General features: G+C 45.5%; 1 protein-coding gene across 4 annotated transcripts; it reads left to right on the forward strand.

Annotated features, from left to right (window-relative positions):
- Positions 1-290: 290 nt before the first annotated feature.
- On the forward strand, positions 291-25,805 carry arhgap46a (Rho GTPase activating protein 46a). Of its 4 annotated transcripts, none has more exons than XM_011614310.2 (10): positions 291-448; positions 9,163-9,666; positions 16,669-18,091; positions 19,794-20,436; positions 20,657-20,749; positions 22,509-22,582; positions 22,828-23,027; positions 23,584-23,675; positions 23,966-24,135; positions 24,266-25,805. In XM_011614310.2, the coding sequence occupies exons 1-10, from the start codon at positions 435-437 to the stop codon at positions 24,458-24,460; spliced, it is 3,408 nt and encodes a 1,135-aa protein (XP_011612612.1). In that variant the 5' UTR covers positions 291-434; the 3' UTR covers positions 24,461-25,805. The 4 variants fall into 4 exon arrangements, with proteins under 4 accessions (XP_011612612.1, XP_029683246.1, XP_029683245.1 ...); XM_029827385.1 differs by lacking the exon at positions 291-448 and adding an exon at positions 8,728-8,812; XM_029827386.1 differs by lacking the exon at positions 9,163-9,666 and having other exon boundaries at positions 313-448.
- The last annotated feature ends 202 nt before the right edge of the window (positions 25,806-26,007 follow it).

The following is a 26,007-nucleotide window of genomic DNA, read 5'->3' on the forward strand; positions in this document are numbered from 1 at the left end:
AAATTACACCAGTACTTATACTACACGTGAATTAAGCCCCGGCATAAAATAAAGCCATAGTTTTAATGGCATTGTATTACAACAAAAATGTAGTAGGTCTGAGAATGTTGTAACGCGTTTGAAAGTTAACTTTAAAGTTAATCACTTTTTGTAGAGTGGCCTTTGGAAGCAGTAGTCCTGTTTTTCCTCCAATGGATGGGGGACATTGACGGAGTGCGGTCGCGGAGGGCGAAAGGGTGGGTGCACGCGGGGTGGGTGACCCCCCGTCCCGACCTATGACTCACGTGCGGAGGCGGAGACTCGCTCGCGGATCCATCTCTCCGGAAGATCACTCCGCGTTCACTCCGCGGACTGAAACGTGAGGCGGCGTTCACCCCGACGCCCATCGGCTCATCTTCTGCTTTTGTTTACGTCTTGTTTACAATGTGAAGGAAATGGCCGGAACCGGGTAAGATGACTTTAAACTCACCTCCAAACTATTGCAAACTCCACCGGACAAAGTTTAGACTCTGCTGGGTCTTTATCAAGCCGCCGCCGACGGTTACCGAGCGCAGCCAGACCGCCACAAAAAGAGCAATTTCATTTTATAAATGACTTTTATCTATTCGCGAAACTTTATTCAACAGGGTTTTTTTGCTGTTTTTTTTAAATGCCTATTTAATGCATAAATTGAGATGCTATCATGAGAAAAGTCCACGTTTAAAGTCATTTAAAACTTTATTTTTCTGTTTGCCGGGGGAAAAAATAGGTTTGTTGTAAATGGGCCTGAAACACTTTATGATTATTTTCTTCTTTTTTTTTTAAAATCAGTTTTTCCTGTCGCCACCTTTCATATCTTTACCGTTTTTCCTCATTAACTTGGCCCCAAGTCGTGGGAGCCCATTTAAGCCTTTACTGTGGTTTAAAACCAATAAAAGAAGCGGAAGGCAAATGTTCCATTTGTCGCTCCCAGTTTTTATTGCTGGAAGGTAACTGGGACTCGGATCTTCAGATGCTGGTTTGATCCCCACATGATGCTCTTTTCTTCTCCTTCTTCAGCTTGCTTTGACTGCAGATGGGCACTGAAAGTCTGTTTTGCTTTCTGGAGCCTTCTGGTTTACTTTAGCCCACAGTGTTATTTAAAGCTTCAGAGATGTAGAAAGCAAACAACTTTTAACAATCCCTTAACTGTTTTGGGATGAAATATATGCTTATTAGACCTACCGCCGAATAACATTTCAGTCTTTGTGGCTTCTCAACGGTAAAGTTGTATTTGTGAGAATATTTGATGTCCAAGTATTACTAAACTCTTCTTACCCACAAGTAGCTGCTGCTGAGAAGCGTGACGCGGTGATGCCTTTTTTCTTTTCTGACCCGGAGCTCTAAGACTGACACTAAATGCCAACCTGACTCATGCAGACGGCGGTAACACCATCCCGCTGCCAGCTGGTACTCGTCTGCTCACTGTGTGGTTTGGGCTTTTGCAGACATATTAACTTTCTTATCTGCCCAGTACCACTCATCCGACAATGTAGTGCAGCCAGGCCAGAGTTTTCGCGCTCAAATGGTGGAATATCTCCTAAAAGAATATTTATCTCAATCCCTTTCTTATCGGGCCCGTTTGTGTGATGCCCCCTAATTGCTTCCATGGTATTTTTAGAACGATGGTGTGTCCTTTTCCATTTCGTGCATGAATGTGATAAAATTGATCATCTGGGCCCATTGACTGTGAAAACCTCTGTTTTCCATCCTTGTTGTCAACAGTAGCCAGTAACAAGGGAACAAACTGTGTCATTTCCTCTGCAATATGATTTCAATTTTGGCATATGGACAACTGCAAGGCAGGATGTCCATCCTACAGCCGAGCAGACAATGGACAAGTTTGTTTTCCCGCTGAATGTTTTACAGTCTTGCATGTACAATAGTCTGCTATTTGCAGGGTTGAGATGTTTTCGATGATACTTTCCAAGATAAAAACTTTTTTACGGCTCCAACAAACTGCCACAAGTCGGGGAGCGTTGAACGTTATGGATCAATTCTCTGGATAAATGAGTCTGGGAGTTGTGACACGCCAAAATTACTGCTCATCCATAAAACGATAATGCAATGCAATTTCCTTGTGGGTGGGTTATCACAAACTATTAATCGACCCCCATAAATCATGGAAGTTAACTTCTATTACTGCACCGCTCGGAGTTTTCTGTCTGCACCTTTACTTCCTGCAGAAGTTCAGACATTTCTTTCCTGTGTGGCTCTTCCGCCCGCGTTGACCCCCGAATCACCCTCGTAACACAGCTCTGGGATTAGACTCTGGCCTCGTTTGTCATGTCAGCAGGGGAGGAATCGGGGGGGATGGTACCATTGAGTTTGAAATGAAGTTCCACACTGCTCTTGGATGTAGGTAAACAGGTCAGAACACTGTAGAAAATATCATTCTGGCAGCAGGTTGATGACAAATACTTCCATGCGTGCACACAATATGACAAATAAGGCCCGAAGCAGGTAATGAAAGGTAAGGGGCTATAAAAACATTTAACCCCTCATATGTTCATCAATTTTCCTGTTTGTAAAAGTGACCCCATTGTTCCTGCACTGACAGCTGGTCTACTGGACAGGAAAGACGGTCCGTATGTAGTTAACACCCTGATCCCATCCTCTAACCCTCTCGTGCACATGTTCACTCTCGTCCAGAGTCTAATCTGACCTGAAAACACCCCATGTGCTCTCCAGCTAAGGAAAGGGGGTGGACTCCTGTTTGGTGGGGCTTACCCCATAAAAAGGGAATTTATTGACCTGTTGCCCAATAGTGCCCCAGACAGACACGGGGTGTTTAGTGGAGCAGTAAAGGGGGCCGGAAGTTCTCTGAATTTCAGCTACAAGCTGCAGCATTTGTGGGAGAGGAGACGGCGGCTGGGTGGGACAAGGCTCTTTTCTGCAGTTACTCCGTAGGTGGGTTACTGTGACTGCATCTGAAGAAACATTCAAGGCTGCCAACGCAAAAATGCCCTTCTGGAACCGGCGGTGAGGTAAAACATTGTTATTTGAAATCGTAGAAAGAATGGGTTTGTTTCACTCTGGGCAAACAATTTGGCAGGTCCGGGAAATGAATTCACCTTGTCCGTGTAAAATTACTATTTGGAAAGCGGCATGGGAAAAACTGGCCGTGCCGAGGGCGGCCCAACGACCCTGTGAGATCCATTCTGATCCGGGGCCAACAGAGATGTGAAACCGTCTAGTTCTGGTTAGGGCAGCTGTTGAAGGAGGTCACCCCCGGACCTCCTCTAGGCCCCTCCCTGCTGCTCAGATTGGCTGGGCCCCCTGTGTGGTGGCAATACAGAGAGTTCTAGTTGAATGAAGTCTTCCTTTTATCTGACAATAGTCTGTATTGTTCTACACCATCACAGGCTTCTGTGTAGGCCACATTTCATAATCTTTGTTATGCATATGAGCACTGGTCATCACAGGACATTCTTGTTAACCGGGTAACCACTTTTTCTCTCCTCAAGGACTCCTCGGACGGGATTGTTAGTGTTAAATAAAGGCAATTTCTTGTGCGTGCAGATTAGCGTGTGTGAGGGAAAATTAGCGCTCAGTTAAGAGGAGGCTTTTGGTGGCAGCATTACTGGGTTTGGTTTTTAAAGATGTCCCACAGACGACACATATTTGTATGAAGCTGACAGGCGGCACAGAAGCCAAACCAGACTTTCTACTTCTTGACGCGTCGGGGCCGGCGTTGACAGCATGCTGACTCGGAGCTTTCAGTGGATTCTTTTGCACAGGATGAACTCGTCCACATTTACGCAACTGTGGACGGAGCTGTCCCCTTTTCTGTGTGTTTGTAATGTAAAGTAGCTCCTGCTTGTTGGGCCACATTTTCATGAAGCATCTTGGCAGAATGCGGAGCTTGACCTGGTGTGGTGTGCTAAGCTGGCTTGGCTCGGTGTCTCCCAACAAGTCCAGGTGGCGGAACGTCTGGCTGGTGCATCCTTTTGAGCCAGTTCAGGTGGGCTCAACGCTCTACCCTTCTGTTCATCCTCCATCCCAGCTTTGTTACCTTTGCCAGGCATATGGACGAACCGAGTGCCGGGTCTTAAAGTGAGCCACCTTTCCACCGCTGCGACCGGCTCTCCCAGCGGCCTGGTCAGCTCGCGCCAGGCCTGCCCCGTCTTGCCTGCCTGTCTCTCCCTGAAAGACGACCCCTGAACTTGTTTGCCAGCGTCAGCAGTGCACAACAAGTGAGGAATGAACCGACAGCTGCGCCTCTGGGGTGGGGAAGTGAAGCCAAAAGTGGAGGAAGGGTGAAATACAGGCAAATCTTTTACCCATATTAAAATCACACGTGGACACTCTCCAAGCTCTCCCATTTATTTATCTGTACAGCAGTTTATGTGAAAAACAGCAGGCATAATGTCGTCATAAATGGATGATATACCCTCTCAGACCTTCAATCATAAACTTTACTAACGTCTCAGAAGTCTGCTAACGGGGACAAAAGACTCAGTATGCAGCCTGGGGATCTGGTTTACAAAGCAGAAATATACTGGCTATAAATATGTCTGTCCCAACTTTGAGTTTTTATTTTATGAGGGTTTCTGCTTGGCTGCCAAGAAGCCCAGACCGTCTCAGAAGTCTGTTCCCCCACAGCAGCGGATGCCGTCTTTATGCTGGCTTGTTTGTTGTTAAATTAGTTGCAGGGCGAGCACGTTGTGCTGTGCCTTCATTTTACCGACCTCCATCCCTGGCGAGGCGGCAGGAACGAGAGGTGTCAAACAAAAGCGCGAAAGAATGTGTGTGACAGGTGCTGGGCTTTTTTCTGTCATCTGAAACATGCGCATTGTGACCCATGTCCCATGTGATTGTTCTGGACATGCGGGCAGGGTGTAGCAGCCTGCTTCCATATCCTGCACGAGGGCCAAATACGTACGCTTTGTTCCAGCCTGATTGGTAGTAAAGACAATTGGGTCAGGGTTGAACTCCTGGAAACAAGCGTCTCCTCCTGCTCAGTTCTGATTGGTGGTGTACAAAGAAACAACCTAGCGTCGCTTTTATGACAGGTTTTCTTGGACTCTGTACATCTTGACCCAGATAAAACGACCAAGAAAATGTCTTTGTAGGATGAAATTGGGTTGAGTTTAACTATTAAAACTTTCAGCTTTCTCTGTTCCCCCCCCCCAACTCACACACAAACACACACACACACACACACACTTTGGATTGATTATTTATTAAAAACTTTACCCTAGCGCTTGTCAATCATGCTACACTCTCGTGAGTCACAGCTTCAGGAACCACTGCCAAATAACTTTGTCCCCGCTCTGTTGTTCAATATTTAGATAAGCTCGTTGCCTAGCAGTCATGTTGAATAGACTTTGCACATGGTTTATACATAATGAAACAGGAGTGGATCCCCTTTGGGATTATCGTAAAGGCCAGCTCCCTCGTTCTGTTAGAGTAATACACTAAATGTCTTCTTCGTCTGTTATATATATATATATATATTTTTTTTTTTAACCTGTGTGGCAGAGTGCATTTTAAGGAATGTATCCAAGGAGAAAGGATGGTTTCTGCTGCTAAATAGGAGGTTCCACTTGTTGCCATGCTGCCTGGAAGACTGCGCTAGGGTTTCCTCAGTGAATGGCAGGTCAGAGACCCGAAGCACGCAATGGGTCCATAAGGGACAGTCACAAGCAATGGCTTAGAATAGTCTGTTGTTGGAAGAATGTTAAAGGTTACCCTGCAAAGGGCTCTAATTGGTAAATTAAAACTTGGCCTGCTCAGTGTTTTGGGTCTGTTATCTTTCCACAAGTGAATGTAGTGTTATTACCCTGTCCCATCTTCCATCCATCAGAAATGCCACAGTGGCACTCGCGCATAAAGCAGCATTTCAAGCTTTACTAGATTATCTGATTATCTGGTGCTTTGGGCTGGACTCAATGCTCCACAGAGAAGACCCCCCCCCTCCCCCTCACTGTGTGGTTTAGCTTTTATACAAAATCAGCACCCACAGCATCAGCTTGTTGTATGACACAAGGCTGCCTGGTGCCCTGTTTCCATTGGAAGTATTGTCCAGTTCTGTTTACTGCTGCTGGGGAAAGCGCCGTTTACTATTTGGCATTGGCTTCAAACAATGGGACAGATTCCATGAGCTATATTCTGTTGTTTCCCTCACTCTGGGAAACCGCTCTGAGTTCCAGGCTGTAAATTGTGGATGATATATGAAGTCTTTCTTTGGCACGCAGGGACTGGGAGTAGCTCAGTGGCGAGGAAGGTGGTGTGCCTTCCTTCATGTAACTGGCTTCAGTTTTTTTTTAACCATTCGACAAGCTTTATTTTTAGCCAATGTGAAATAACCACAGCCTGGCAAAACATCTTGAGCCAGAGGAGAAGAAAAGAATGAGAGGAGCAGAGAGACTCTTTCACACGGCTATCAAGAGAAAAATATATTAACTGACGTTTGATGTCTTTCAAAGTTGCTTCCACATAGGTATAAAGCTCAAAGGAGGAAAAATCCAATCAATACTTAAAATTGCTTGTGAAGTCAAATTCACACACTATGTTTAATGTAGCTCTTTGGTACAAAGGTCTTCTTTAAATTAGATTGGAATTCCATAGACTCAGATCAGGTGCCGTGTCCTGAGTCACAGGACTGTGTGTGTGTGTGTGTGTGTGTGTGTGTGTGCTTCTAAGTTAATTTTAGGTCAATATAAAACATTACCCTTGGAGTTAAAACTTCACGGAGCTGGTGCATACTGCATTCCAAACCATTTATGAACATTTGCTGCACGAAGCAGGCCGCTCTGATCATCTGGAGTCGAGTCTGAGGAGTCGGCAAAAGCCAAATATGTTCAACGGCGCGATGAAAAGCTGCGAGCTTACTAAAAGAAGGCAAAATACAAGCTCTTTTTGTATTGGACAAACCCGTGTAATGGTCATTCTATGTTTGAGCATTTCCAAATGTGACGTTCCAGGAATTTCGGAATCTGGACCCTGGTTGTATCAACAGAGCCCAACAGGCTTGCTTTAAGCCCCCACTGCAGTTTATTTACCTAGAGGGAACAGTCTTAGTGCAACCACTAGACCCCGTGCTGCTAAACTCGTCAGCCACGACCTCCATGGCTGACCCCCAAACTCTGATTTCCTGCCAGGGTGTTGAGGATACATTCAGTTCAGTTTTGAGCTTGTTTTCCCAGTGGCATCGGTGCTATGGGATTTTTTATGGATTCCCTTCCACTTGCAGTGTGCTTTGATTCCCCTTGCTCCAGGAGTTGGCTTATTTCAGATTGAATCAGTGCATTCAGGGGTTTGTAAATAGGGCTAAAGGAAAAGGAATGCAAGGTGGACAGATCAGTGTCTTGATGTGGAAAGGCCTCTTTTTGGAGGGAGGGCAACGTTAAAGTACGAGGGCTCTGGTATGTGTGGGGCGGTATTGGCTGTTTAGCCTCCTTGAATGCCCTATTATCTGCTCGGCTGCCCGCCCATGACGTGTCAGGGATCTAATCGCTCTGAAAGTCATCTTCTTATAGTTGTCTTGCTTTGTGTCTCATTTTGAAAGAAAGCAGAAGGACAAACACTGTTGTTTAAATTGATCTCCCGCTACACACTCATTTGCATATGTAAACGTTTACCTGCCGTTCATTCCATTTATCCTTTATCAATTCCTCTTGTGATTCTGCAGTAGTAAAAGTCTGACAGTGGTGATGTAAACATCCAAATGTCGCACTTTTTTTTTTTTGAGACTGGCTCTTTTTTTGGAATGAAACTACCATGTTGGGTTCATTACGGTAAAGGCTGCTTCTGGTCTGGTGTAATACACTGAGCAGATGGTTTTCCAGCAGTCAGGCAGGAAGGCTCCTATATCCTTTCTTTTGACTGTTAAATCGACCTTATGGAGATCCCGGGGCCATCTCTGGCAGAGCGTCAGAGATATAGACTAGATTGATACTTGATTAACGGGTACGTCAGTTACTGGAGGCTTTAGCATTAGAACGCAGAGCAGCTGCTGCTTACACTGAGTCAACACTGTGGCATTGCATCCCTGGCAGACCTGCTTGGCACCTAGCTCTTCTGTTGCTGAGGCCCTGTGAACACACAGGGTTCATTTGGCAGGTATATAAAGAGCAAATGTGGGAGTTTGGTACACATTGCGGGCGCTGTTATCAAGTGCTAAGCGCCGTGCTGCTTCTGATCATCCGTTAGTCCAAACAGCAACCTTGTGTGACCATGACAGAGCAAGGGAGTAGAAAAGGGTATTTTCAGTGAGGTGAAACCTTGGAAAAGACTAAATACTATGGCAGATTGATGTGGCACTAATGGTGGATTTGGCTACTTAAGACAAGAAATGTCACTCTTCTGCCAGCTGCCTCAAGTGGTCATTACAAGAGGCTAGAATGAGGTGTTTGTGTGTCTGTCCTGTGATGTAGACTGTGTCTGATACTTTAAAAAGAGTTCCTGGCAGGTGTCTGCAGCACCCCTGTTCCCACATGGATTTGCTGGAACAGTTGAGGCCTGTTTTAAGGAAGTGTATCAAAGGAAATGTAATGAAACCCTGACGAGGGCGTCAGGATCTGGAAATAGAACCACTAAACTCCAGCCCTTCCTCGTTTAGCACATTTGTTTGATCCTGACCTATGTGCGGGACATCGTCCTGGGTCGTCTCTCTCTCTCTCTCTCTCTCTCTCTCTCTCTCTCTCCTCTCTGTGTTTTTGTGTGTATTGTGCTGAGCTGGCTGTTGCCACTCTGATTGCAGTTAAGCTCGGCGGCGTTTTGCCTGGTATCGCTCGCAGCGTATGGTTCGCTCCGGCCTCTGCTGACTCCATGCCTGGTGTCTCACACAGTGCGTGCACCTGTCTTCTTATTCACAGTACACACATCATCACTCTTACTGCTTCGCTGCCTACCAGAACAATGACATCACTGCTAATGCACACACACACACACACACACACACTCGTACAGAAGCATGGAGGGGACACAAACATTGACACTCTCTCCATATGGCCAAGTGTGCAGTTTTGGGCCCCTCCGGCTGTCAACCAGCATGAGTTGTTTACAGCATGTCAAGCGGATTAGTACTCAAGCGTGACTCTAGCCTCTTGTGCATCGTGGCATCGTTTCCCTGAATACTGTGTCATTCTCCGTTGTAAATCTCTCTCAAAGGCGGTGTTTTGTTTCTTGTCATTCCAGTTCTGATTGGGTGGAGATTGTGGAGCCACGCTCCCGTGAGCACATGTATGTGAATTTGACCACTGGTGAATGCGGCTGGGATCCCCCTACAGGCGTTCCTGTCCGCCAGACCGACGGCAACCAATGGTGGGAGCTCTTTGACCACCAGAGCGGCCGCTTTTACTACTACAACTCTACTGAGCGCCGCACAGTCTGGCATCGACCCCAGGGGGCCGATATCGTACCCCTCTCACAGCTCCAGGCCATGAGGCGCTGTAGAGATATCAAGAGGGCTGGCAGAGCCATCGAAAAGCACCACCCTGGGACCACCGGGAGTATCGGCAGCACAGGGAGCCAGGGTCAGTGCACACCCCTACCCGAGGAGGACAGTTACCCCCTCCCCAGAGGTCTCGAGACCAGTGAAGAGGACGCTGTCCCTGAGCTGGATCCAGCAGTGGACGGTAGACTTCAGGAAAAAGGAAGCGGCACCGAACACACCGCAGACGGTGGTAAAGACCCGCAAAGGTAAACCTTCCAGAACCTTCAGTAGCATCAGCAGTAGGTTTTCAGAGGGATCTGTGCTTGATCATTAGTAGATCACATTTCCATGAGAAAGAAGGAGCAACGTGATAGTTCAAATGGCTTTAAAGTTTAAAACCCTCTGTGAGGTGACCCTTTGGGATTATTTTAACGTTTGACTACTCTGATTGAAGTCAAACTTTTTTTTTTTTTCCCCAAACATTTATTCTCGCTTATCTGCACATTCCATATGGCCTAAGTTTTCATATGTCTGCCTTTGAACCATGCACAGCCATTTAAGCAAATTGCTACCAAATGGGGAGACAGGCAGTTACATTAGAGTTCAGCGTATTTACCCTAGCATGACTGAGCGGGAGAACAGCCCTAAACAGTCAGTCCTTCACAGACCCCCATCATGTGCTCTGCATTGCGGTCTCATCCAAACCACCATCTCTTCCCTCCAAGTCAGATTCCAGACATGCCACTTAATTTTCCCCTGGCACAGGGCCACGGGCACCATTTTGGTGTCCTCCCCGTGTGCTCGGCACCAACAACACCACCCTGCTTCATACAGCGCTCACTTCTTTCTCTAAAGTAAATCTGGGCCTCGGGGCATCAGAGACTTTAACGCCCCTCAGGGGTGAGAACCTTAATGTGCGTGAGAGGCATGTGAGAGTGTTGTCTGTGGTTAATAACAAGCAGAACCACCACATTCCAGCTGCCTATAAACAAGCCTGACCCTGCTGGATGTCAGAGGTTCTGCCATGGAGACTATACCTCTATGGTTCCTCCTCACTCTTCTTGTGTGTCACCAGCTGCCATTAGGAGGTCACTCCTTTGACCCTCTGGCCCTTTCTGATTTGGTGGAGTGGAAACTGTTGTTAGATACAGGAGGCTACAGATTCTGCAGTCGGAGCCCAACTTTCTTCTAGTTCTTTGTCGTTGTCCAGAACTTTTTTCTGTCTCTGCTAAAAACAATGGCCAGCTGTGTTCCTCAGAGGAGGGCTGAGGAGTCTCTACCCCACAGAGGACTGATACTGTATTTAGCCATATGGTCTATTACGTGCTCACCAGCCTCCATCTCCGAGCAGCTAATTAGGATCCACCGCAGAAAGCGTAGAAGGTGGAATGTGGCTGCTCAAGATGGATGAAAACAAACTCCGAGACGTGCTTGTCTTCAGTTAGCAAACGACTTTATTGACGATGACGAAGATCAATGAGAAGAAAGAAGAAGATTTTAACAAAGGGGCTTTCCAAATGTAGTTTGAGTTTCACTTACTCCTGTTCCATCCAGATTTTCAGGGACTTTCGCAAATTCTGCCACCGCTTTGATAATTTCACTTCTGGTCAGTCGCCGCTGACGAACCTTCCCGCTTCCTCAGTTTTCTGCTTGAAGCTCCGTTGTCACATGTTCTTTTGTCCGTTTTCATCAGAAAAAAGGGAAATTGGCTTTAAAACGTAAACGACACAGGTACCGAACTTTTAGTTTCGAACAAAAGTTACATCTCGCCACGACCTAAAAATAAATCGGTTCATAACAGGCAGAAAAGTTTCCAGTGTGTCCACACAACACACCCTGTGTGTTATTCTAAGCACTGGGTGGTTGCCACCACTTCCTTTCTGTCTGTCCCCCCCTTTTGTAGAGATGGTGCATCCATGTAGACATATGTGTTCTCTGTCATGTTAACTCGTTTGCCAAATTTCCCTACTGGCCAAGTCTTATCACATGTCCTGGGAATTTCTGGGTACTTTGAACCTGCAGAGCCCATCTGGGAAGTACCGCAATCTAAATAGGTAAACACGTCAGTCACGTGGAATTGTGAACAAAGGAAGCCAGTTGGTCTCTTTCCATGCAATATACTCCAGAAGTGTGATGATTAATATATAACAGCTGAGTTAAATCTTGTCCATCTTTAATTACAGCAGCGTGCCTGTGTGGTGTTGTCATCAATCAGTATGTATGGGATTGCACTCTAGATAACCAGTTGTGTCTCTGTGTGTCCTTATTCTGAGTTTCTTCCCACCATGCCGAAGTGGTTCACATCAGGGTCACTGCGCTTTTTTCTACTATGGGCTGGCTCTAAATATATAATTGGCCACTAAAAAGAACAAAGGGGGTCACTCTATCCCAGTTGCCCCCAGTCATCTTTTCTCCAAGCAGGAAGTCCAGGTATGCGGGATAAAGAAGGGCGGTAAAAGACTCGTATGTTCCCTCTCATTTGGTTCCATAATGACACAGTGGTGCAGAAGCATTCAGCGTATGGCAGCCACGCTGACACCTGACCATTAAACCTGTCTGTCCTCATTGTTCTTTCAGCATCGGAGCACTTCAGAGATTTAGCTTCCACTGCGGTAGGTGTGGAAATATGTTAGCATGTAGCTATAAACACTTAAAAGTGTTTTTGTTGGGTTACTTATTAATATAATATTGGTACTCTAAGATGAATTTACTACCTATCTGTTTATGGTAGGTGTTTTATGTCCAGGAGAGAATAAAATGCCCTAACAAGAAAGCTGTTATGTGCTTGTGACTGCCTGATGTCACGGATGAGGAGTCACCCTGGGGCCTCCTTTTTAGAAATGAAAAGGAATCTTACACTCAGGGAAAAAAACTTTCTAATTAGTCACAGATTTTCTGAGGGAGCAAAGCTCAAGGGCTTCTCATTTGTTGTCACTCTGGAGAATAAGGCTGCAATATTTTTACATGCAAAAACTTGTCGTCTATTTACTTCAAGTTGAGTCTTCAGCTCGGCTGGATTCAGCTGGTTAATTAAATATTTTTACGGCTCACTGAGAGGCAGATTACTGATAATTTAATAATTCACTTAAAATGAGTTTTTCCTGCATTACCAACGATTAATAAGATTTATTGTTTTACTTGTTTTTTTAATTTCAACTTTTAAATGAGGGCTTGTTTTTGTTTTGTTTTTTACATTTTGTTACACAAATAATATTGGATCCATATATTTCTCTGCAGTTCATCATCACTATGACGGTATATGAGTGATTTATTTTCCACAAAACTGAATCATGAGATGCTGATTTGGGTCGGTTTAAACAGTACACAGAGCAGCGTACAGACCTCGGGCCTGCAGCTCTGCCTGCCTCAGCTGACTTTTAGAACGCAGAAATTCTTTTATTTGGGCATTCCTCTCATATTTACATCAAATGCAGCATGTTTACTGCCAGCATGTGGCTTTGTGTCTGCTGTGACCTTGATCATATTTTGGACGTCTCTGAGGCTTCTTCCTTGCGTGCGGAGAGGTGGGTCATAAACGGTTTGCACTCATTGCAGAGGTGGTTCTCTCTGGAACTCAGTCGGGTCGGCTTCACCCTGTCTGTTTAAAGGAGCCCGAGTGGTAGTCCTTGGGCCCAGCCCAGTTATCTACATAGAGTCAGGATGAGGGACGGCAGACATGCACAACTGGTAGACATCATGGCGAGGAGAGAAGGGAGGCGTTGCACTTCAGCTGTCGCAGGACAGCTGGCTCTCTGAAGGTGTCCAGCAGCCAGCCTAAAAGGTTATATCGAAGTTCTGCTCACTCACCATTCAGAAGGAGGAGGAAAACGGCTTAGAACATTGCTGAAGTGGACATTATATTGTCCTCTGAATCCTCTTTGTCCTTTCAGTTTCCTTCCTCCGCACTGATCGTGAGGCTCTCATTGGCTTACGCTGAGAGGTGTTTGTGGAGCAGAAATCGGCCTGTATGACCTTATTTCCTCTTCCTGTCCAGCCAGTGTTAATAATAATCCTTGTTCTTTAGAGCCAACCATTTTCCTCAGGGTACATTTAGGAATTCATAAATCCATATACCTAACTGCTGGAGTGATTCAGGTGATGGCTTTTCCATTAACGGCTGTTCCACTCAGGAAAGAAATACGAGACGGAACATGTGCAGAACACGCCAACTCCACGTATTATATTTAGCCATCATTGAGGCAACCTGACCACAACATATCCAGAACACTGATATCTGGGATTGTGTGTGGTTGTGAGACACCAGAGCTGCAACGAAAGTTGTTGACCACATGTTAATGTGAAGGCTCGGGGACCAGGCATATTACCTGTTCCATTCCAAAGGGCTTTCCACCCTTTTATTCCCCTTTTCTGTTTGTAAAGTTCTCACGCGTTAGCTCCAGGCTTGTCTGGAGGAGGTTTCAGGAACGTTTGTGGACACAGCCGAGTAATCACTTTGTACACAGCAAGTGATTTTGTCAACAAGTCAAACACTCGCAGCAAGTCTTTTTGAATCTGGTGATAAATTGCTCGTGCTGATCCCCACCTTAAGCCAATATTCAACAAACACCAGGCAGACGAGCAGCAAACACACCCTTTAGACAGAATAACGTCCAGGCCTGTTGGGTGTTGCAGAGCCACTCGCCCTGGTCATTTCTGATGTTTATAGACGACTCTTTTAGGTTCGGTTCATCCCTGACCACTTTTTCGCTCCCCCCCTTCTTTGAATTCACTCGTGTTGCTAAGGGAGGGGTCGCCGTGGCGATGGCACAGCCACGCATTGTCTAAGGCTCACCACACTGCCCCAGAGGCCCTTGTGTGAGCCCTGAGGAATCCCAACCTTCCCGCTCATTCTCTCGCTGCACTCTCCCACGACTAATCCCCACCCCTTCTCACTTACACCCCCACACACCCCCCCCTCTTGTCTCTCAGGCTTTATCAAACACCCCCTCCAAACCAGTCGACTCACAAATCTAGGCCTGTTTTTATTTTCTCTTTGCACTTTGTTCCTCCCTTTTTAGTGTAGTGTTTGTAGCACGATTTATTTGGGCGACCTAAAGTGTGCTGCCATGCATGTGTTGCTCTAGCTGTGTAATAGGATTAGCAGCTTTGGACAGATATCGAAGACACTGTAAACCCTTCCTGTTAGAGTTGGCTGCGAGTCCTCATTTAAATCGCAGTGATCCTGGAATCATACTCCCTGCCCAACATAATGTGGTAGCTTTAGAGGAGATGGATACTCTCCATGTCATCCCTAAAGAAAGGTGAATGGTCAATGAAGATAAAAACATGTAAGAAGATTTGCTCCCTCTCAGCAAGGTATAGTCTAATCTTAAGCTATAATTAAGTCCTTATATCGATATAGCTCTGAAACATACGGGGCTCCACTGCCTTGTTATGAAAATAAATCCCACACTTCCGGCCTGGACGTTGTGTGTGAACATTATATTCGGCATTTCCTGTTTGTCTTAAATATGGTGAAGGTCTCCTTGCACTGCTGCTGAAGACCTCCTCAGACAGGAAGCAGAGGTCACCGCCATGTCAGGGTCGGTCCCCATAAAGCACGTCATCCACCCACCATCATCACTTATGCTCTTTTGTTTTTTGTTTTTTTTACAGCCATCACATGAACCCCCAGAGGTCAGTTTCAGTCTGTTTGATTTGCTTGTGGATAAAGGAAGTGGAATTTGATTATTGTGGTAGTGTGTGAGGTCCACTGTGTTATTTGTCCTACCAGTAAAAAAAAACAAAAAAAAAAAACCCTTGATGTTGCGCGTGTGAGTTTCTCCCGCCGTAACAAACCGGTGTTAAATATTCAGCTGCCGAGGTGGGAACGGTTTTGTGGCCTTACCATCACCTCTTCCCAGTTGACAGTGCCAGAGTGAGAAAACACGCAGTGTTTCAAGGAGCAAACAGTGGCTTCTCGTCTTTTACGGCCGTCACCTTTACTCACCTAACTGTCTGGACAGTCAGCTGGTGGGATGGTTTGAAGATGAGAGTCTTTTGTTTACATTCAAACTGATGAGTTACAGCAACTCCTCGCACGGGGAGGAGAGTGTGTGTGCTGAGCTGGTTTTTTTTAAGGACGAAAGGAAGTTTGTCATCGGCCCCAAGGTCATCAGGGAATGGTTTGAGTATTGTTCCAGGGAGACGTAAGGGGGAGGGGGGGGTGTTCAGACTCTAACTCCTCCCTCTGCATCCTCTTATTGCCGTTAACAACGCAGTTCCTAACTGTTGGCCACAGAGGAAGCCTTTGAAATTGTTAGATTCCGCACAGATCTGTATTTGTTTTTGTTTTAGACCAACAGAAGGTGATCTTTCGAACTTATTCATTTCTGCCTCCCGAGTTTGGTAAGTCCCGCTTTTAAAAAAAAGAAAAGAAAAAGAAAGAAAAGTCATACTATATTAAAAGTTTTGCGTCAACAATGAAGTCGTTTGAGCTTGAATACGGTGTCACATGTCTTACTTGTGTCGGCCGTGTCCATGCGCCTCGGTGTAATAATGTCCGATTTTCACAGACTGGTTTAAGAGGGCAAGTTTTTGATCAGATAAGGAATGTAAAGTCCCGCTGGATGTGGAAGATTATGGGGCGTTGGTGGCAGACCACAACGCCATAACCAGATTGATGGCAGATTGCTTTACATTGCTGGGATTAGTAGTGTGCCCCTGAGTTTGAGGTTTGCCCAGCCGTTGAACCAAATGGGGAAGAATTAACCTTTAGTTCTGAAAGATCTACTCAGCTGTAAACTACAACAGTCCTTGGATCAGTTTTAACTCATTTTAATGCTGTTAATATTCCTCAAGCATACTGTAATTCAGTTCAGCCCTTATAAATGTTGACTTTTTTACATGTGTAATTCAGTTCAGCCCTTATAAATGTTGACTTTTTTACATGTGATTTAAAACAATCTTTACACTCTATTTCTTTTTAAAATGAGTGTGTTAAACTTCTACAACCCTGTGTGTTTTTTCCATACCTGCAGCCACTGGCTGGCTACAGTGAGAAATATTGGCCACTCTGACCCCACATTTGAAGCTGCAGCAGATATTTGAGCTGTTGTTTCTTGAAATGTTTAAAAACCTATTTGTCTGCAAGATGAAGTCTTTGGATATCCATCTACTTTGGGAGGAATGTGTGGATCGCTTCTGCTTTCCCTCCAAAACTGACAGCTATACATTTTTAACCGAAATGATTTTTCATGCTTGTATATGAATACATGTTGTAACTGTTGCTCTCTCTCTCTCTTTCCCTGTCTCTCTCTCTTTCATAGAAATGCTTCTCAAAGGTGGCAGCCAACGCCCGGTTCTAAAGCAGCCATGTTGGTGAAAGTGAACAGCATGAGCCGCGGCCAATCCAGCCCAGCTTTACAGCCACACCTTCAACACACTCCGCAAGGCAAAAACAACACCTTCAATGTGCACACTTCCAACAAGAATCAGGGCGGACAGTTAGCCTCCAGCCAAGGATATAAAACCGCTCCTTCTGGCAAGATGACCGCTGATGCTCGTCAAGCTCATCACTTGAGAAAATCCAGCAACGGTAGTTACTGTTTGGTGACATCTGACAGTAGCCATCCTAGTCCTTTACTTCACAGATCTCAGACCAGCACACCACGCCCTGTGTCTCCTCACTATGGTTCTACTGCCCCAATCTATGATGAGCCAGTTACAGAATACCCCATATATGATGAACCCCCAACAGACATGGAGGTTGAGGGCGCACACGTGTGCAACGGGCAACCTCTGTCTCGCTTGACGCCTACTCATAGTCTTCAAAAGCCGAGACTGCTCCAGCACCCTGGTCCATCTCATCCAGGTTCCAGACACAGGAGAAATCCTTCTGCTTCCGACTATAGTCCAGCTGGTTTGGAGTGCATCAAGCACATGATCAATGTGGACCCCAAACAGGGGCATCTGTCTGGCTCCCCTGCACCTACACGTGCGCCCTCCCCTACCTCCAGAAAAGATACTGTATCACCCCAGCCTCATCCACAGCCCCACTCCCATTCTCTGCCCCAAGGTCGTGCTCAGGTGAGGGACAAAGACTTGGTGAGCCCAGGCCCAAATACACTGGACAAGAAGCAAAACTGGCGGGTTCTTGAAGCAACTGTCCAACGTGCTATGGAGGCCCGACACAGCCGGCAAAGCAGCCAAGCCTCCCAAGACTTTCCATCATCAGCCCCTCAGGCCACAGCGAATTATCAGGATTCTGGTTACTCTACTGGTCCTTCGCCAAGTTTAAGAAGGAAGAGCAGGAGAAGGGTGGGAGCTGGTGGCAGTACAGGAGGCAGGCCAGGGTCAGTAGGCAGCAGCGGGGAGCTGTGCGCTCTCAACGAGAGGCTGATGGCTGAGATGAGGGAGGTGGTGAGCCGTTCGAACACCATGAGGGAGGTGAGAGCGGGACTGGATCCAGAAATGAGCGAGAGAGTAGTCGTGCCTCGCACACGCTCACCTGCAGAATCACTAAGGTGGTACGGTGGAGGGGGAGGGGGGTCGACAGGCAGATGTGCATCACGGGAGGACATCGTTCCTCAGTCACTGAGTAGGGCAGGTAACCAAAGCAACTCTGCCCTTGCCCCTCTGGAGATACCAGGGAGACAGAAAAGGACGTATGAAAAGGTGGACACCTTGGAAATGAGCGTCACCAGCCAGACCAGCCTGTCCTCACCAGAGACCCCAGGACCACCCTCACAGGTAACCTTACCTCCTTTAGGTGTGGGTTTTGCAAAGACCAAGAAGTTTCTATGATAAAAACCATTTGACAGAGTTTAATCTACCACTGTGTTCCATTGTTGTCTGATTACAGGAGCTCAAGTCTGTTTGTGCCGTTTTACGAAGGCAGATTTGCTTGGTTCAGTTTTACTCAAAAAATGTTGATATTTCGCAGATTCAATTATGGATGAGAGACAAAAAATGCTGGTTGTTTAAATTAACCAACTGACAACTGAGCTTTTAAAAACAACAATACAAAGTTACTTGAAACAACAGGTTTAGTTTCATTTTGAAATTTGAGGATGTTCTCAAATTTGAGGATGTTCTCGCAAATGAATGTTTTGGGGGGGAAGTTTACAGCAAAAGTTGCACGAGATCGGCAATAAAAGGACTATTTGAATTCTCAGCTTGTTATGTAAGTGGCACCATGCAGATCCAGCTCGACAATCTGCTCATTTTAATCTCTAAATCTTCTTTTGCAACAGAATTACATCCCATACCTCCACGTGTTTTGTCCCCCCTCCAAGCAGACATAAAGCCCCTCTGCCCTTCATAAGCAGATTGATTCAACATGTAGCCATCAGAAAGATCAGGAAAAAACAAAATTGTGTCTTTAAAACCGGTAGCCCATTCCGATAATTCACGTGACATCATTACTGCTGATACGTCCCCACTGATCAGTGGGCCGGCTGCACACGCTACAGATTGCCAGCATCCATCTGTCATGCACTCTAGGTACTGTGTGTGTTCATGTGCCAGTGCTGTGCTGGAACATATTAGAGCTTCAGGACATGGCTTCCTTTGGTCAGGAAGAAGGGTTACTGTGATCCATATGGCCAAGACCTGGCAGCGTAGTGAGTAGGAGGGTAGCGAGGCAGGATTGTGTTGCTCTAAAGCAGTCGCACAATGTTGAGCAAGCCTCTTAAGTCTACATTGGAATGTTCTTTGGACCCGCTGCTCCATCATTCTCAAACATTCCCAGCCTCTGAGCGGCTTAGATGGTTCTCCTGCAGTGATATTTTTACATCCATATTGGTTCTGGAGCATGCACGTGTCATTTCTTGTCTGTAACGTTCTCTGAATCAGTGCAACATACTGTACTCGTAGTAAAACCTCATCCCATTCCCAAGACAGACACAACCTTGAATGCCAAAACTGAACAGATCAGATTCACTGCTTGTAAAAGTCACAATCTACAGTCCAGCTCCTCTGGCACTTGTCAGTGACACGTTACAGCAGAGTCTCGGTAAAAAAAACACATCAGTTAATTTTGGGTTGTAACGGCACATCGCAGCTTTTATTGAGGCTCAGATTTCATATTGTTTCTGGCTGTTTGCAGACCATATCTGGGTTACTGGTTTTCCCTTTTAAAGGAGATTCTGTGCTCCTCACAGTCATAAAATCCACAGTAGGGAGGACAGGGAGGACCTGTAAAACTTGGCTTTGCAGCATTTTCAAGCCTGAAAAGATCTAGTGAGGCACAGATCGTGGTTAGCAAATTCACTATTTCTTTGAAATGTCCGTAGGGAAGATAAAACTGGATAGAGTTAAAGCTGCATGCATAAAATATATCAACATTAGGCACACAGGCCTGGCTTCATTCACCATTTCCTCCTTAGAATTGTCTATAATTCTCTGGCTCTTCATCTGTGAAATGGCTGTCTTATATCCTGCTTTCCTACAGGTGGGCACTCTGGAGCTTCAGGCTCAGTTGGAGAGCAGGAAGAAAGGCATGACTGATGGCCGGACAGCTTCGTTGGGCCCTCATCGCCCCACTGCCCATGACAACAGAGAAGGAGAGGGTGGAACAGGAGAAAGGCCACAGGGATCCTCCTATCAGCTCTCGTACGCCACGCTGCGGCAGCCCCCACCTCCCAGCATGGGAATGGAGGACTGGGCCAGCAAACACCTCAACTTGCACACGCAAGGCCTGTTCCGTCGCCGCGTCTCCATCGCCAACATGCTGTCATGGAACCGCGGATCCATCAAGAAGCCCATGCTGGTCACCAGTAATCGCATCGTCAGGAAAGAGGCCTGTGAAATGTTCAAGCTAGTGCAGGCCTACATGGGTGACAGGCCATCGCGGCTGGACCGGCGCCACTGCGCCCTCCTTATTGTCACCAAGTGCTGGGACGTACCGGGTCTGCGAGATGAGCTGTACGTCCAACTTGTGAGGCAGACCACGGGCAATGCCACCCCTAGGAGCCTGGCAGCTGGCTGGGAGCTGATGGCTGTCAGCATGGCTTTCTTTGCCCCCTCTCCGAAGTTCCGCTGTTACCTGGAGGGCTACATCCAGAGACACACGGAGCCCACCAGTGACAAGAAATGTGAGTTCAGACTCCATGCTTGGCTTGACTTTATTATCAGAATTCTTTATGTATAAAAAATAATTGGATTGTCTTTGTTGACTTTACATTTTCTGCTGAATTTATATTCATATATATATTTTCAATATTTAGGTTTCACCCTGGTTAACACAGCTTTGTAATCTGGTTAACATGTCTGCCTAACTAAACCTAAAAGTCTCGGTATATGTTGCTTTTATAGTGACTCGTTACATATTGGAACAGCAGGAACTTGAGAAGAAGAAGAATTCTAAGTCTCGAAAGAAGCGCAAACAGAATACAGATGAAGAGGAAGGTAAGTTCTGGTTTAAAACACCAATAATATCTGTGCCAGCTTGTCTGTTTGAATTAGCAACATGTGCAAAAGTCAATGAAGGAAATCCCAAATGTGTCATTCCTTCCTTCAAAAGCCTCACTACTTCTCCAGCAAAATGCTCCCCATGGGGGAGGCGACCACACTGACCTGTATGGAAAACCGATGTGCTTGTGGACACCAGGAACTGGTTTTATGGAAGAATGAACTGGAAAAAAGTGCAGGATGAGAATTTCAGAAGGCGTTTGTTGTACAGCAGCCGCCACTGTGAATCATACCGTGGTCTCTAGCTGGTTGCATGTCAGGCAGCCATTTAAGGGGTTACAGACTCATCGGCACGTGTTCTCATTAGAGCAACTCACATCTCTGGGTGCAATGAAGTCACTGGAGAGGAACCCAATCAGCTCTCTCTAGACACCGCAGCAGTGCCCCCACACATTGTGCCTCAGTGACTCAGATTCTGCGTTCAAAGCGGGAAAACCGCTAACTGACTCAGAACTCAAAGAGAGACCCTGCTGAGCGCTTCTGACTGACTGTAAACCTCTTTGATAAGCAAAGTATGCTGTAGTCATAAAATCCAAGAAAAACTATAAAGGGAGCTGCTGTGCTTTTAATGGATGGAGGAGAGAGAACACACGCTTTGTGCCTGAGCTGAGCAGCGGTGGTAGGAGTCACATGTGGGAACTGGAGGCCTCTTGTCTGGCCCGGTCTGGGCTTAGTCCTTTTGGGTCAGGGTTGATTTGGCCTTATAAAAAACTGAGTCGGACGAGACAGAAGTTTCTCCTCAACGTGCTTTAACGGCTCTAAGTTGTGCAGTATGGCTCAAAGCCTCATGTAGACAGGTGTCGGGCTACTCAGCCGGATGCACAACACTCGAGCTCCAATTAGGCTTGTGTATCTCCTGGGCTATGGTTGCTTTTCTATGCCAGCCTGATGTAAATATAGACCAACAGTGCTGGAAGAGGCCTTCTCAAACACAACAGCTCATTCTGCAGTTGGGAGCTTGGTTGAACAGACCATATTTGACAGGACCAAGGCCAAATTATTTTCATGATCTCTCTCTAATTAAGCATAATTAGAGTTAAACTTGGCTGTGTGAGTCACCCATTTTGCATGAATGTGTTTACTTTTGGAGCAGGAAGAAGCTAAAAACCATAATCATGGTTGCAGAAGCTTTAATAGTCAAAACTTTTTGGGGACTTTTTAATAACTCTAGGTGTACAGAAGCCTTTTCACACACAGATCGCACCATTTTAGCTTTTCCAGGGCTCAAAAGCAGCACTGCTGTTTCATTATAGTTTTCTGCTTGGGTGGATTTGGGCCGTACAGTTGGGCAGGTAGCAGACAGGAGGCCTCTGTATTTCTCATTTTCTTTGGAGCCCTCTTTGTGTGTACACTGATGAATCACCTGAGCGTTGAAAATGTAGGCAGGATCCTGTCTAAAGCTTTTGTTCGACAGCAGTAAATCTTGCCTCAGCCTGACAGTTTAGTTGGGCCTCCTCTAATCCCCATATGCCAGAAACAGAGTCAACATGTCTCTCCAATTACCTTTGCCTGCCCTTTACATACTAATTGACAGCTATAGGAAAGGATATATGAATTGGAAGAATTCACGGTGTGTTTTTTTTTTTTTTTAACCATGTTTGGAATTTCTTAAAAAGTCTCCAAGATAGGCGGTTTAAGAATTGTTGGAGCTTGGTTTTATTCTTTCTCAGCCTTTTCCTCCTTTGTCAACCCGCAGGTTTGCCGGTTAGCACGTATGCCAAGTTCTGCCATCGCAAGCTGCAGAAGGTGGCCATCACCGGGGGCAAAAAGGTGAGTGGGAAGAAGATTAACAGGATTGTGTGTCGGTTTCACACGGTAAAAGCAGGATGAATCTGTTGTGACTCAACGTTTGACTCACCGAGGTACCATTGTAGCGAGAATGAAAATTACAGGCACTCTAACAGTCGCAGGTAGAGACATAAAGAGCCCCCATCATCTTCACACAGCTGCAGAGGCGGTATCAGGTTCTCTGACATACCCAGTAGTAAATCTTCCTTTACCTCTCACCCCTCCAGGGTCTACGCAAGCCCACCTTGGAGGAGATCGACCACAGTAGGCGGGCTATTGTCACACCCTCCCTGTTTGGCAGTTCTCTGGAGGAGGTGATGGAGCGACAGAGTGAACTCTTCCCAGACAGGAAACTGCCCTGGGTGCAGGTTCAGCTTTCCCAGTATGTGTTGGGCCTGGGTGGGGCTCAGACAGAGGGCATCTTCAGGTAAGACCACACCTAAATCAGCAGTGGAAGAAAGGTGAAACCTCTGATATTATAAGGGGGATTAATCTACAGTTTGTTTGTTCTTGTTTGTATATTGTTGACAGTGGGAGATGAATGAATGTGTGTGGTCTTAATGCTGTTATTTTTAAAGTAAAATGCAGACTCTGTGTATAATACATGCAGCAGACAGTCGAGCAAACACAGCCCATCTTACCATTTCAGATTAGCACTGTTTAATTTGATACTTCATGATATGTTTACATTACAGCTTAATCTTAGAGACTCGCAACTGTTTGTCCAGAATTCTCTCTAGATAGATCCGTAATATCTTGAAATGCTTGGAAAAGCATTCCCTGCCTATATACTTCTCATATGAGGATTTTCTATGATATGTTTTTGTTTTGTTCTAAAGAGACACTGCAAATAACCAACTGAGTCACCGCTCCACATGCAAAGTGTGCGTGAGCAGTGGATCTGCGGTTGATAGTCAGTAATGATAGAGGAAGAGCTCCCCCTTGTGGACACGCGTGTAAGTGACGCTGTGCTTTGTTTTCAGAGTGCCCGGAGACATTGATGAAGTCAACGCACTGAAGCTCCAAGTGGATCAGTGGAGGATACCCGAGAATCTGTCAGACCCCAATGTTCCAGGTCAGTATGGACGTATTTGTTGACTTGGCTCCTTTTTCCCTCCAGTTTTGCAAAAAACGGTCATTGTGTAAAACATTATTATCTTTTATGGATTCTTTCCTTTTTTTGATATTGGATACCACTTGCCCAGCCACTAGAGACCTCTGTTGTTATGTCTTTTATTGCACATTGTGCTGTGCTTGCAACGGCCTCAGTTTATTTCCAGGTCTCACCCGAGGGTTGGACCTTCTCTGCCCCTTGTGTCTTATTTTGTTTTACTGATGTTTCTCTCGGTTTGTTGTCTTGTTTAGCATCTCTCATGAAGCTGTGGTATCGAGAGCTGGAGGAACCTCTCATCCCAATGGACTTCTACAAGCAGTGTGTCAGTAACTGTGACGATCCAGTGGCAGCCATCACTGTGGTTCAGTCTCTGCCAGAGCTCAACAGGCTGGTGCTTTGTTACTTCATCAACTTTCTACAGGTAAGCACCATTTTCCCAAAAATGTATAACTATAGAAATGTGCGAAGAAAAGAAACATTCCAAACTTACCCTTTTTTAAGATACAAACTTGTACAGCAGCTAAATGGCTCCATCTTTTCATGACTTCTAGGTATTTGCCCAGCCCTCTAATGTGGCTGTGACCAAGATGGATGTAAACAACCTGGCTATGGTGATGGCCCCCAACTGCCTTCGATGCCAATCTGATGATCCACGGATCATCTTTGAGAACACACGCAAGGAGATGGCCTTCCTGCGAATGCTCATAGTTCATCTGGACACTAGCTTCATCGAAGGCGTGGTGTAGACACTGTCAACCACGGTGCGCACTGCTGCTGATTCAGGCCTTTGGAAATTTTCAGTTGCACATTTACATTCATGCAAATAGGCTTTTTTTTTTTTTGTTCAGACCACACTGGAAACCTTTGGTTAGTTATTATTCATCTCACAACAGAGTGAAAACAGCCTGGACTTTGTTCTCACTTCCCACATAGATTGCTTCTGTGAACGCCCACATGTAGAACACAAGATTCAATATTCTGAATCAGTTATTAAACCTCTGCAAGTCCGATTGCGTCCCTGTCTGAGTAAAGCAGGTCGCTGTCCAGTGAATTTATGAGTGAGTGTAGCAGTTGCACCTTTCTGCTTGCTTGTATATTGCTTCTTTCCTCTTCTTTTCAAGCATATATAAACCAAGATACAGTGTAATATTCCTACTAAAACAGAGTAATTGTTAAGATTAGTCCTGATGTAAGTCATTCAGGCACCACAAACGAGTCGTCTGGAGTTTAACGGAATACTCCTGACCCTACGGAGTGTTTAGTAATATAATTCACAGTTTTAAAGTGACTCCCTTTAATAAATTGCTGTGTGTGAGAACAGGTTATCTTACTAATCCAGTCGAGTTGTGAAACCAAACTGTGCAAGTTAGAATCGACAGTATTCCCATCAAACAAAACGTCAACAGTTTTCCTCGCTGGTTTCATTAAAATATGTTTGCGTGTGTGTGATTGCTATATTGAAGCATATGTTGACATGACAGGAAGCAAAGGACCAGGTGAGATGGTGCCCTGGCGAAAAGCTTGCCAGCGATGTTTGAAGTAGCTGTGAAACCGCCACAGCACATACCTAAAAACATGTGCAGAAGGTGCTTTTTTATATAAATGGTGGCAAATCTTTACAAGCATCTCTCCCCAGCGATCTGCCGTTGGTCTTTCAACGGTGTTTTCCACTTTCCAAGAAGTCGGTTCCAATCGGAATTGTGTTCTTTGTCCCGAATGGCTCAGGTTTAGTAACAAAAACTGTGATCCTCAGACTGACCACAGTCCCCTGTACTGACAATACTGTTCATCTGCCGAGCACTAATGTGAAATAAGCTTTTAGTCTCCACTCTCGAGCTTTGCTAGTGTAAATAAAAATGTCTGTAAATAGTTTTACCTCTTATTTTACTGTCATAATCCAGGTAACACGTGAAGACATGTTGCTGTAAATAATTTTTTTTTGTAATTAATTGTTAATTACACTGCTGTAACTGCCTGCCTCTTGAGTTTAGGACTGATTCAGACCACTTTCCGCGTGTGTATATGTGTGTTTGCATTATCATTATAATATGGAAGGACTGTCCATAAATAAAGGTTACATTGTAAAGTGGATGCCTCAACTTTCATGTTTAACTTTTTTCAAACACACAAATGAACTATTAATCAGTTTGATGTTTAAAAAGAAATAATTTAACTCTTGCAATTTGATGTAAAATGTATTTCACATATAGATTTTTTTTGCACATTTTAAAAACAGCTCTGGTGTAAACGTGCATTTCCACATAAGGAAATATATAGGCCTGCATATTTCAAG

This window comes from Takifugu rubripes, chromosome 19, assembly GCF_901000725.2.
Source record: "Takifugu rubripes chromosome 19, fTakRub1.2, whole genome shotgun sequence".
Lineage (NCBI taxonomy): Eukaryota > Metazoa > Chordata > Actinopteri > Tetraodontiformes > Tetraodontidae > Takifugu > Takifugu rubripes.